This window comes from Micropterus salmoides, unplaced genomic scaffold (genome assembly GCF_014851395.1).
Source record: "Micropterus salmoides isolate LMB-PRFRI ecotype aquatic unplaced genomic scaffold, ASM1485139v1 Ms_hic_scaffold_7, whole genome shotgun sequence".
Lineage (NCBI taxonomy): Eukaryota > Metazoa > Chordata > Actinopteri > Centrarchiformes > Centrarchidae > Micropterus > Micropterus salmoides.
In genome coordinates this window covers 28,192,109-28,206,211 of record NW_024044459.1, presented here as the reverse complement: position 1 = coordinate 28,206,211, position 14,103 = coordinate 28,192,109, and the positions used below count along the sequence as shown (strand labels likewise).

The 14,103-nt window shown below is 39.3% G+C and overlaps 1 protein-coding gene across 3 annotated transcripts in view; it reads left to right on the top strand.

Moving 5' to 3' along the window:
* Nucleotides 1-238: 238 nt before the first annotated feature.
* Nucleotides 239-14,103, top strand: part of fam172a (family with sequence similarity 172 member A) — a 155,641-nt gene continuing 141,776 nt past the window's right edge. For 2 of the 3 annotated variants that reach the window (XM_038702743.1, XM_038702745.1), the window contains exons 1-4: nt 239-354; nt 1,032-1,171; nt 3,124-3,225; nt 7,160-7,260. In XM_038702743.1, the coding sequence (XP_038558671.1) occupies nt 1,033-1,171; nt 3,124-3,225; nt 7,160-7,260 (342 nt within the window). In that variant the 5' untranslated portion in view covers nt 239-354; nt 1,032. Of the gene's footprint in view, nt 355-430; nt 449-1,031; nt 1,172-3,123; nt 3,226-7,159; nt 7,261-14,103 lie in introns of those variants that run through there. The other variant, XM_038702744.1, reaches the window with a different exon arrangement.

Genomic DNA, 14,103 nt, shown 5'->3' with positions numbered 1-14,103 from the left:
TATTTTACACATAAAATCTTTCAGTCCAAATTATTTTAATAACTATTCAGTTGCTGTGAAATAAATGTGGTGGACAACAATATGACCTTCTGTAGAAATATCAAGTTGCATAAAATAGAAACACATTAGTACAAGCACCTCGAATGATATTTAAAGAGAAATAACAGCGACAGCGAAAACATCTGTATAACCTGGAGCTGCTGCTGTGCTACTGTGCCTTTAAATATCCCTTCCAGTCCGTTGCCCCGGTAACCCGGAAGCTTCACGTGCTGCACGCTCTGTACCGCTTAGAGTCCTTCCTGTTTTAGAAATTTCAAGGAAGCAGCAGCAACTGGACAGTCGCCTATACTGATGGTGCGTGAGTCGAACATAAAGCATGCCTGCATCTACTGTAAACAGCCGTTCCTCTCCGAAAGTCGAAGTTTCGTCTGGTTGAAACGAATGTGAAGTAAAAGCACGAATATCCTACTGTAACCTGCTCGCAGTGGCTCCATGGAGAACGACTGCTCACATTCCGGGAGTTGTTTTTAAGAGTAGTACGAAGCATTAAACAGATGTTGACTGTTGTTGATAAAACGACAGAGCAGTCTGAGATAGATAAGCGTGTGTGAAAAACAATGTTTTTAACTGTCTGCAGCCTGGTTTCAAAGTAAAAAATAACTTTGCTATGTTTGCGTAATTAATTCAGTTGTTGCACGTGTGCAGAGCTGAGGGAACGCACGGCTGCATGTTTCATAACAATAATGGTGACAAATAGTTGTAGTTAGTTGCTTATGCAGTGTGTTATTGCAGTATAAATGATAACTGCTACATTTTATTCAGTAAGCCATAAGCTTGTAGCCTGTCTCGTGAGTGTAGGATTCAACACTAAGTTATAAAGTTTTGGCATACTGCCACCTTACAGGTGCAACAACCTTTGAGACAATTACTTTTGGCATACAGGCATGTTCGAGTGTGATATAACACAGTAGGCTGTATATTCCAGCAGTGATGATTTTTTGTTCCTCATTTTCTTTTCCCACATGTGACAGGATGCATCTCAGTGATCTTTGGGAGAGTTTACCCATGCTCTCTCATTTCGGTGCGGCCACACCAGCCCTGTACATACTGTGGATCACTATGGCTCAGATAGCTGGCCAGGAGGACAGAGAGAAAACTACTGCACTCAAAGGTAAATAATAAAGAAAAGAGAAAGGTAAATTAATGCTCTTACAACAAAGGAAGCAAAAGAAGCAGTATATATACTGAAAGAGGAGAAAATGTGTTCAAAGGATATGAAATAAAACATACATGGCCACATAAACATTCCTATGAAAGACCTAACTTATATTGTCCACATGTTGCTTGTTATGTCTATGTTTTAATTTATTTTTTCAGTTTAACTTGCTGCATTTTCAAAGCTTATGACTTCCATCATCTCACACAAAAATCACTAAAGTGTTGCTACATTTAAACAGACTCCCCTTGAAATGCCAGCTGCTCTCACCCTAGTTAAGTTTTCTCCTACAATGACCTGCGGACAAGCACACCAACATGTCTGAGTTGTCTAAAACCTATGACACAGACACATTCATAAGGACTAGTAGTCTTAAATAACTGATAAGGTCCAGCCTGCTTGTCCCTGAAGAAAAAATGTTCCCAAAACAGATGTAGTTCCTGTGATGTTGCACCATAATTTACTAGTTAAAATTATAGATGACATTATAAAAATGTGAAATACAGCAATATTGTGCACAAGTTATACTTGAATAACATTTTGTAAATGTGCAATCTCTCTCATTCAGATTTGTGATTGTATGCCTTTAAGATTTATGTAGTTTACCTGACAGGTCATATACCTTTAGACTTTTAGCTGGCCCCAAGAGTAGATGACATAGGACAGGAAATGTTCCACTTAACCTTGAGTTAAACATGTTCACCCACCCTTTTAGCAGACCAATTTGTGTGATTTCTTTCCATGAGAAATAGGACTCACTGTGGGTTCAGATGGAAGCCAGCCATTTCGATCCCTTGCCCAAAACTTCATAAAGAAGAAGAAAAAAATGGCTCAGTGTTTTTAGCACACTTTTAGCCTGGAAGGGTTATTTTAAGAAACTTCTATTCTCCGATCACAGTCCTGATCTGAATAAACGCTTAACATCAGTCAATATATGCAAACGGTCAAATTTGGGTATAAAACAATTCAAAATGTGTTTCATGAAATTATTCAATTAAAATAATTCATTGATTTAAGAAGAGAATATGGCAATCCAACAAAGATCATTTTTAAAAACCACAAATTCGGAATGTCTGTTTACTTATAAAGGAAGTTTTGGATCATCTAAAGTGGAAGGATATATTAATGTCCTTGATTAAAAATAAAGTATACAGTATAAAGACATAAAGATCTAGGGATGGTTTAGATGAAAATTGCTGGCTGAACATTTCTGAAAGGATACGTTTCCTATTTACAAGTTACAAAATCAAGGAAGCTCATTTTAAGTGTATCTTTAAAATCAATCTCACTCCCTTAAAGTTGCATACAATTTCCAAAAATCATTCCAGATGAAGCCTAAAACTAAAGAAAGAATATTGATTCATCTGTCTTGGCAGTACAATCTGTTGAAAAGTTTCTGGATTTCACTCCTTCACCAAATCAGCCTTGAAAATAGAATTAAATTTAAACACTTGTTTCTCTTTATTAAATGATATGCCCGGTTTTCTATTACATCATCATTATTTTGCAAAGAAACGCATACCTCTATTTTAGAAAGAATAATCTCATCCAACTTTTGATGTTCCTGGACCAATTTTTACCATTAGAGATTAACTCAAAAAAACAAAAACAAAACGAACATCCACGGCAATGTTAAGTTCTTTGGTTCAAGTTATTTTCTTAATTGGATGGGTTCTATAGGTGATCAGTAATGGACTTGGACAATTTCTTGCCCTTGTTGTTGATTCATAACTTAACAAAAGTAGGAGACATTATTAAATTACAATGTAGGAGATGTTGCTAGATATTCTTAGTTTATGATGTTGTGATTGAGATTATGACATGAATGTTGATATTCTTTGAAGAAAGTCAGCTACTGTCACAAAATTTTGCTCAGCTTTGATCTTATCTTTTCTCTTTCTTGTCAGATTTGCTGTCAAGAATAGACTTAGATGAACTGATGAAGAAAGATGAACCTCCTTTCACTTTCCCTAAAACATTGGAGGAGTTTGAATATGCCTTCAATGAATGTAAGTACATATTTTAGTCTTCAAAGCACACCAAGCTTTCTGCTTTAGCTAAAAAATACCAAATCCCATGAAGTATAAGGAAATAAAACAACACTGCTGACAGTTCAAGCATTATAAGTCAGCTTAGGTGAATAGAAAGTTAAATCTTGACACTAGATTGTCAAAACCACATGAGGTCTAGATAAACAAAACCTAAGAAAAAACATGTTGTCCATTGCAGTGCTTCCCAGTCTCTTTTTGGCTTATGTGGGGTCACAAAATTAACTTCTTAGATTGTTTAATTTGAATAATTGTTAGTGACCAGGGGCCGTATTACAGAAAGTTCCTATGTTAAGTCTTAAGTTAAGATAGAATTTTTACCAATTTGGTTTTACAGAAGCAAATCCTAACTAACTGCGGGCTAATTTTCATGTATTTCTTGAATTTAACAGTCTCCTTCTATCAAAAGCCTGCATTAGGATGCTTTTGTTGCATCAAGCCTTTAGATTATGTTTTAGATTAAGACATTATCTAGTGTTACATCACCTACAGCCTTTCTACTAACAAGTGTTTGTCATCAAACACATCGGTAGATCTATTAATAGCTTGGTTCCGCCTGTTGACATTTTGTTGATTTTGTAAAAGCAATAAATTAAATGAAATGTGTTAGCAAACACTATCTGGTGTAAAAGTAAAAGTTAGGACAGCTTAGCAGTTATCCTAAAGATAGGAGAGTTTATTTAAGATTTTAAGAAGTTAGGATGCTTCTTTAATACACTCAATACTGAAAGGAAAGGAACATTGACTTAGGAACTGTTAATTTGAAATGGCTTTATACCTAAATCAGTTCCTAACCCTGATTACCATGGTTACCAAGCAATTAAGATAGGGTCTGCAGGTTAGGAACTTTCTCTAATACAGCCTAAGAGGTATAACTATCCTGTATTTAAAAAAACTTGAGAAACTGGCAGAAGAATGTTTTTTCCTTTTATTTCTCCCCCCTTTTATTTTATTGTAACCCCTCAGATTAATCTTGTGACCACTGGACGGTCCCAACACCCAGGTTGGGAACCACTGGTCTACAGAGTTGGTTGCTTCCACTTGATTCATGTTAAAGTTACTGTGCAGTTGACACATAAGCAAAATTACCACAGTCTCTTATAACAATAAGGCAGTTTTAACATAAAATGTGTGTAATTACAGTTCTGTTTAGAGCAATGCCACTGTTTTTTAATTCATCTGGGACATTTTGGGCGTAAAAGTGTGTGTGTGTGTGAATTAGTCCTTCCTGTCACTAAATTAGTGAATTAGTGACAGGAAGGAGCTGAGCTGGGCCCAGAGTGGTGTGGGTCCAGAATTCTCTTGGCTCACTTTAATCAAACCAGGTGGAGAGAAGGAGGAAGAGTTGGAAAGGTGGTGTTGGTGGTGCTTTTGACTCTTAGTATTCCTCTGTAGCCCCTCTCTCTCTCTCTCTCTCTCTCTCACACACACACACACACACACCCTCTGTTCTCTGTCAGTGTCTCTGCTGGCTGTCTGGCTGGCTGAGTGGGGGACATGTTGTGTACTCTACGGCCCGTCAGTAACCTACTCAGCCTTGCCCTCCGCCTGACGGAGCATTTGCATAACCTCGCTGTGCCTAAGAACAGAGACACGGAGACTTACCCCCCACCCACACCCACCACCCCCACCCCACTTTCAAGTCCCAGCTCAGTCTCCCATGGAGAGAGGAACACATTCTCCATCTCCTCTCCCTCACCCTTCTGTCTTACCTATTCTCTTTTCTCTCCCTCTCTCTGTATCTCTCTATTTCTGCCCCTTCCCCGCTCAAAATCCTGAAGTGAAACACAGTTTAGCCACCCACTCCGATTCTCACACACACACACACACACACACACACACACACCATACCCATCTGTATGTCTTGTCCATTTCCACTCAGGCCTGCTTTTGAAGGGTAGCATTTCACAGTTGCTCTGGCTCGCAGGCATTTCTATAGCTACACTCAGGCTACCTTTGCCTGAGACAGGTGGAACAAAAATGTTAATTTGACCATGTAATGATGTGAATACAGACGAGGCTGTGTACAATAGTTTGCAGGTATCTTAATCACTGAAGATGATGGCTTCATCTTGCTAGCCCTCCAGTTTTCCATTACTGGAAATCCAAGGTTATGTACACCTAATTAAGCGGCCAAATTGAGAACAGAATGCTAATTATGACAGAAAAGAGGAGAAAAGTTGAGAAAACGTTATTCCTCTGAGAGGATGTGTTGGGGGAGGCAATGGAGCTGATCACCCCCCTAGCACACACTCACACACATACACACACATCTTCTCTCCCTCCCTCATGCACAAAGACACACACACACACACACCTCTTTCCTACAGTAGGATTTCATTATAGCTCTTCTCTTCCTTCTCTTAGGCAGTGGTGTTTAGATCCTAACCCCTCCATGAATGCATAATTGATTTTCTTCAAGGTACTTTTTGTGCACACTGCTTTATCCTAACTTCTCACTCGTCTCCTGCTCTACCTCTCAAGCACAAGTCTGCTTTTTAATGCAACAAGATGACAAACCTGGATTCAGGATTGTGAGGATACATGTTGTCTAACAACTAACCATAAAAGCAAGTGCCGTAATACTCAGTGTGTTAGCAATGTAAGATTTATAACATTGATAGAGGGGTGAAAATTGTGGCAATTTAGAAGGAGATGAAAAAATGCTTATGCATTATTTTATCTTGAAGAGATGTTATATTTATTTATATCTTAGATGGGTTTCCACACGTTGTACAATAATTGAGAAAGTATGAGAGCCCCCTGGCTATTTGGGTTAAGTATGTGTACTTTTCAGTGGTTTAGCTCTTACAAATTCTGCAGTCATAAAGGTCAAAATTAAATTTAACACTGTTTAGTGTTTTATTGTGTTGTAGTGTCAACCGCAGGATCGATGGGCTCATTGCTAAGGTATAAACGAAGTGTTCCACAGCCACACACGGGTAATTGTTTATTAAGAAAAAAAGTGGTACTGTTTCTGAACAGCATTTTTGTCTTATGACTGTTTTATATCAAATAAAACCTGGATGTGTTAAAAACTCCTCAGTTTGTTTCCCCTGAATTATAATAAATCACCTAAACATTGTCCCAAAAATCTTTTGTTTCTTCTCAGTCATTCTTGTGTGTTGTAATGGCGTGGTGGCTCACTTGCAACAGTTTAGAGAAACACACATACTTACTCCTAGTTACACACACTGTATGACCACAACTGGTCCTCCTAGTTGGAGCTGCTGGTGTGTGTGTGTCTGTGTTTGGGGTGTGTGTAAGCTGTGGTGGTTAGGGTGATTGGCTGATGCCCAGACAGCATCCTCAAAGGAATTACAAGGAGCAGTTGTTGTTGTCATGGCTAATGTGTGCCAGGCCACCTTTCTCTCTTCATGCTCATACACACACACACACACACACACAAAAACACACTGAAAACCTTTCCCACACTTTCTTTAGTCCTTGCTCTTAGAGATTTCAGGTGGAAAATGCAGGGACAGACCTGTGGCCTGTCGCCAGAGTAAGCGAGGGAGGAGAGGGAGAGAGAGACTGACACAGTTAAAGAGGAAGGGGAGAGGCTTTTAGACAGATGAAAAGAAGGAGTGAGGGAAAGAGAATTTTTGCCATACCAGCTGTCCAGCACTGGCCTGCCAGACTACCCAGAAGGCCATTGGAGTCGTGACTGGAAGAACACTGCTGCATCCACAGGCCTTGTACCTACCAGATGGGGGTGATTGGGAGAGGGAGGGTAAGGAAGGGAAAGGACCAACAGAGGGAAAGAGAGAGAGAAAATGAACATTAGCAATAAAAATTTAAGGGGTCAAGCTTACAGTAGTCAGAATGAATGATCCACCCACCTCGCACACACATCATTACAGATGTGTTTTCTCCTTCTTTTTTTCTCCCACAGATGGCCATCTCAGACATGTAAAAACAGGAGAGCCCTTTGTGTTCAATGCCAGAGAGGATCTCCACCGCTGGAACCAGAAACGCTATGAAGCTCTTGGAGAGGTAACGTGTGTCTGTTTTTTTTAAGCTTCATTCAGGCCATCCATGTTCAGTAACTTTGGCCTCAGCTAGTGGGTCCATAAGGAGTTTCTGTCCTGACCAGTATTTGTAACATGATGATCACAATAGTTGTTGATTCTACGAAGATCAACATTCTTCAGTCACAAAGTATAAAATAATTGCATTCTAACTTGCTTTTTAACACCTTAAATGCCAGTGCCAAAGAATTGCTTTAACAGAAGTGTGCGCTGTGGTCCAGGCCTATATCAGATTAGAATGAGAAAGGTGTATTTTAAAGGTCATGGGTCCGCTAAGGCAGATCAGGACAATGGATTTCACTGTAATCACCTACTTGTCAGCTTAGCTGAGGTATGAGTTGATTTTGAAGTCAAATGGTTATATGGTGGGAAAAGCAAGGACACTGAAAGCTACTTTTTGGACTTTTATTTAAAGGATTCTATGCAACAAAATAGCCTTTTATAGCCTACCTGCTATAAAATGCTGCTGACACATTTTTGTGAAGTTCCTTGATGCTCTTATGAAGTTCTGTAGTCGTACAACTGCATCAACATATATCCAAACATACACCATCCTAAAGTTCACCTCTATTTCATTCCCACAGTACCACTACATGCAATATGCATTAAGATCATTAGACAAATGTTCTTTTGTAATCTGTTTTTTTTTGTTTGCATCCCCTGCTATGTTGCCTTTAATTGTGTGCATTCTTTGAAGTTCAAAGCAAAGTGATAGACCCGTTTGTGGGATTACCTGGGTGTTTTTATTATTTCTAATGCAGGTATACAGTAGCTCCTTTGAGAGCCAGCCTTCTGTGAAGGCTTTTTCCCCCTCTTTTCTTTTGCCTGCTCAAGCACTATCTACCAGCATCTAAAAAGGCTGTAGAAACAAACATTTGGTAGCATGCAAGCAGAGGCCCTGAAAGAACACACAGACATTTAAACTAACTGAACTCAGACATCCGAGGGGGGCCAAACATTTGGAGGAAACAAATAATCATCAAGCAGGATGTATGCAAATTTTATTCATCCTGTGATTAAAAAATTGACAGAAGCATCTTCTTTAGGGGAGGAAAAAGGAAACGGTGTCAATCAGTGTTTATACAAGCTTGTGTAATGAGACCAGATACTGTAAGAGTTGTGCTGCAGGATAATCTCCTGGCTGAGAAGAAGAAAGGAGCACTACCTGAATAAGCAGTATTATCTGTCTGTTGTTTTTAGGCCCCAAATGAGTCAAGAAAATGAATATTGTACCTCATACAACTTTGCAAGTACACATACATTGTGTTTGCTGGTACGAAATATGCTCCATTATAAATAGACTGAATTGTATGCCTTTGGTTGTAAAAGTGGGTTATGCTGCTTAGTCAGCACTTAAAGTGTGTGTGTCACACAGGTGTACCTGCATGCTAATATCTGCGTACGTCTGGCTAACACATGAAGATGTATGTGTGCTTGAGTTCCTCCTTCTATGCCATTGTTTGTCCTTGTTTTTCTCTTATCCCTCTCCTTCATTTCTGCATCAGGCAGAATGAGCTACTTTGTCAGATATCATGAGGGTAATTGTAGAATAGGCTTTTATGCAGCCAGTGCTCATCAGAATCAATGAAATGCACATCTGCCATAAATTGTTGCAGAAAATTGCCATACTCAATACAAGACAACTGGAGGTTCCTGACTTTTGCTGGAGATTTAGCTGATCAGAAGTCAACTCGACAATCTTTAAATGGACAGCTATGTGTAAATGCCACCATAACTTTCCCAAGACTTACTGAAACAAAACCAGAGAATTTGGGTGCTATGAATGGAGCTTCTAGCTGCTTGGGATAATGTGGGTGCAAAATCTCAAGATGAATGCAAAACTGTAATTTATGGATTCAGCTCAGCCAACTTTGACCCTGGACATCTGGCAGACAGCCAACGGTGGGCATTAACACAGAACACAGTCACCCCAGACATTACTACTGGAAAACAGGTTCAAATCATTAATAACTCTACTCGAGACAGAAATGGAGATTGCTGCTGCTAAGTTTGGACATCGGAATATTATTCAGTGTCAACCGACAGAAAAAGCTAAAAAGTCTCATGTGGTTCAAAGGGGAAAAAATATGAATCAAGCTCTAATTCTAGTAGTGGTAGATGACATTCAGAAACATGAACTGTAAGACAGTTGGAACACTATATTCCAGGTGCTATTGTTTGTGACCTAAAGGAGAAATTTCCCAATGAATCATTATTTTACATGTGGGGGCCAGTGAGAGAAATCAGAAGTGCTAAAGAGGGATTTCATTGGACTGTTTAACTGTCCGGATAAACTGGAAGCTTTTAAAACCACAGTTTTTATTAGTTGGCTACTGCCAACTATCAACTATATTGATAACTTCAGTCTGTTTTGTTCTGGAGATGTAATCATCTTTTCTAGGGAGATGACCTTCACCCTAGCAGATCTGGAGTTAAAGTATTGATGGACCATTTTTGGTTCTGTCTGCAACGCTGACATTAAATTCACCCCTGGTCACTGCCCTGTCTTTTGCCTCCACCTCAACCAAGCACATTCTGTAACACCAACCTTGCTGATAACGAAAACGACAAAAAGAGAGAACAGCTCTCCTGATGAGTCTGATAAGGCCACGAAGGTCACTTCATTGGTCTCCCCCCACCCCCCCTCTGAAGGATATCTCTAACAAACTAAGATCAAAGATTAAGGAACTGGACATGATGTTAATGGATGCCACAAGCAAAGAATGCTTCCACTAACGCAGATTATGGAAAACAACATCAACAACAAATTACCATAATTATGCAGACAACACACAGATTTATGTAACTATATCACCAGGTGACTATGGTCTCATACAAGCACTTAGTAAGTGCATCAAACAAATGATTGGAAGTGCCAAGAAGTTCTCCTATAGAAAGATAAAATGCTCAGCCAGGCCAGAAATCTTGTAGTCATGGAGTGAGAGTTAAATTTTAACATCCACATTAAGAGAATTACAAAATCAGCCAACTGTCGCCTTTAGAAAATATCAAGAATGAAAGGACTTAGGCCTATGTCTCAGTAGGTTTTAGAAAAATTTATCCATGCTTTTATCTTCACCAGGCTCGACTACTGTAATTCTGTCTTTACAGGTGTCTCTTAAAAAGTCGATCAGACAGCTGCAGCTAAGGCCAGGAGAGTTGATCACATCACTCCAGTTCTCAGATCTTTGCACTTGCCTAATGTGTGTCAAGGAATTAAATTTAGCATTCAACAGTTTGTTTATAAAGGACTGAATCATTTTGGGCCAAACCATTTCTTATCTACTAAACCGTCCAGACCTCTCAGATCGTCTGGTACAGGTCTGCTTACTGTCGCAGGAGTCAAAACTAAATACGGAGAAGCAGCATGGATTTTTTTTTATGCACCACACATTTTATTAAGTTAGTATTTGGGACTATTTATTCGTATCTTGCACTGTAGCTGCACTATTTTTATTTTACTGTTTAACTTGTCTTATTCTATTTTAGCTTATTTTAATCTTCTATATTACTTTGTTTTAATCCTTTTAAATCCTATTCCTGTGTATTATTATTTTGTCTTTTACATTGCCTTGTGTTGCTTTTATAGCTTGTCTTAATGCCTTTATGTCCTATGTAAAGCGCTTAGAATTGCCTTGTTGTTAAAATGTGCTATAAAAATAAATTTGCTTTGCCTTTCCTTGCCTCTGTCCATCTCTCCCACCTTCCTTTTAGTGTCTTTTTATCCTAGAAGTCCTGTGAGTGAGTTTGTGTGTCTGTGTACATGTGTGAGGGAGCTGTGGGGTGGCGGCTGTATTGTCAGATACATCTCAGCACCAGATGTCCAATTTGCACTTCAGCCTCGTCTGAATGGAGGGACGAATAGAAAGAGGGAGAACGAGGATGTTGGTGTGATGGCCTCCAAGCAAAGGAAAGAAATGGGAACAAAATTTGGGTTGAGCACAGGAGCAGTGAATAATTTTTCACTCTTCATTTTTCATCTATAAAAATTATTCAGAATTTCGCCCATATGTTTATGGTATGATATGGAGGGATTTGCAGATGCTATATCTGAGAAGCTGCACTGGTCCACTTTGTTTGGACACCATGGGCCATATTTCCATGCATATACTGTAAGTGAAGGGCAAATTTATGCCTGGGTACGTGGGCTGCAAAACTATTACCCATAAACTTAAACTACAGCCTATGTAAGCTTGCTTTTATTAGTAATTCATGCTTTTATTAGTAATTCAATAAGAAGCATTAAAAAGTAATTCTGTGAAATGTAAGAAATCACTTAATTAAGAAGAACTACAAGGCATGTTGAGGAAAAGGGGATAGAAAAGAAGGTCAGTAAAACTAAAAGTAAATCACACAAATTCAGCAGTTTGAATGTGCATTTAGGGTAAAGTGTACTGACCCAGTGCAAACATACAGTAGGAAAATGATGTTCTCAGAACCATAAACTCAGGCAAGATAACATTTGAAAGTTCTCGGGGAGCACCTTATTAACTATCTGAACAAATTTCTTTCAAGGGAAAAGCTATGTTATTTGGCTATTTTTCCTTTTTTCCCAGTCAGCCCACTTACTGATGCCTTTTAATGTCTCTCTGTGTAGTCTGAATGTATGGCAATAACATAAGAAAGGGCATTTATGGTTGTCTATCTCTGGATAAGTAGGACAAATAAGAAGTCTGCACAGGACATCCCTTTATGTTCTGAATGCACTCTATAAAATGTTTAAGCACTGACTTGGAGGATCTTATTCTCTGTTATTCCCATTAACCCCAGTGTGTAAAATGTTGTATTATTCAGACATATTCTTTATTGTGTTCTTTTCGTTCTTTCGTATTCTGTTTTGTCATAGTCAAAGTGAAACATTACACAAACCAAGGATGAAAAACCCACAGACTACTAGTGTTGTGGCATTTTCCGTCCTTGGCTCTGACTATTGTCATAATGGCTGTATTACAGCTGTAGTACAGTGCACGCTGTCTGCACAGTGTTGTTCAGTGCAGCAGGGTCACCTCAGCCTGTGTAGGTGTCAGTTGTATTCTAATTCCTGTGATTCGGTGATGAATCTCTCTGATGGAAGACAAGCATAGGGTCTGGCCCAGATGGAGCTCTATTAAGCTGTTAATAAATGAGGATTCTTCTCTGCTCTGCCTGCATCTGTGGAATGGAAGGCATGCACACATTTGTAAACACACACACACACAGTCAGAATATTATAATGAAGTAAAGCTAGCCAGATGGCTGAATTAGAAAGCTCTCTCTTTCTCTTTATCGTACTCTCTCTCTCCTTTTCTCTCTGTCTCTTCATCTCTCTCTCTTTGTCAGTTTCTTACGCTCTCTGCTATCTCTGTTATGTTTTATTTTCTCTTCCTATCTCCCCCTGTTTTTACATTATGGATGCTGGGTGTTGTCATAGTGGTGACCAGCTGGCCATGGTTTAAGGCCCTGCTGAAGTTGGTAATGATAAATTATGACAAGGTTATTATATTATTATGCTACTATAAACCAAGTTTATGGTAGCAACTTGTGCTGTACCTCTACCATGTGCATAACTTACAATATCATCTGCATATATTTGGATGCCAGTCTCAGGATAAACAATATATGGTGCCGATCATTGTGGAAGACCTGTGGAAAGTCAGTGGCCAGCTGGTTGATGTCTTTGTACTGAGTTTATTTTGAAGAGTTACTTACAATACTGTCCATTAAGCTGAAATCATACTTTCCATGTTCACATTACAACAAGAATTTTGTCATCTGCCAGTGTCCTCGTGGTAGTCCGACAGCACATATGATAATATATCTACTGCATTCTTTGTAACCACCCTGCTGTCTGCATCCATGTCTTTTTCATAGTACATCAAGGCCATTAAAGAACATCTGAAGAAATAGTGAAGGTAGATATCCAAAGGACATCAAGGGCAACTGGACTTGGTTGAAGATGCTTGAAGACGTTTCACCTCTCATTCGAGGGGCTTCTTCAGTTCGGATGAGAGGGGAAACATCTTCAAGCATCTTCAACCAAGTCCAGTTGCCCTTGATTTTAATCTTGCTATGAGCTGGATGACTTCTCTTCACAGACATTTTCAAGGTGGATAGTTCCAGTATAGTGACTTATAGAAAATAATATTAGATCATCATGACATTTTACAATTTAGCTGCAAGAGTATTAAACAATGTATTTTTACCCTTGTATTCCGTTGTAATTTGTTTTTCCACAGCTGGCAGAAATGTTTACTGACTGTTTAGCCCTTTAGATCAACAACGTTAACCAACAAAAGATCAATAACCTTTTGGAGGTCTTTATAAATTCACTTTTTAAAGTCATGGTGCATTCATGAAGTGTTGCATCAGGCCCCTGGTGGGAACCCCCAAGACAGGCCTCCATACTGTACTTAAAGCATCAGGAGGCCTGATACCGTACATGGACCATTTTGTTGGGAAACTAATGAGATCTCTCTAAAGAGGGACTACAAATGACAGCTGTCTGCCCGGATTCACTGACTGCCATCACGTCTCCATTCCCAAAACACTTAAATACTGCTGTTGGAGCTTCTGCTGAGAGCACCGAGGAGGTAGCAGACACAGTCAGAAAAAATGGTTGCAGGGGGTGGGTGAGGTGGATTAGAGTTGATGAAAGAAATGGGAATTGGACAGGGGGTGTGGGTTTGAGGGTGGTGGTAAGAAAAGGCAGGAGGGCTGATAGTTAAAGTGCTGGCATCTGTCGCTACCGCCGGCACCCACAGTGGCATACCGTACTTTACTTTGAATTAGACCTCTGCCGGCTTCTCAGTTAACACCTGAGGAGGTCATT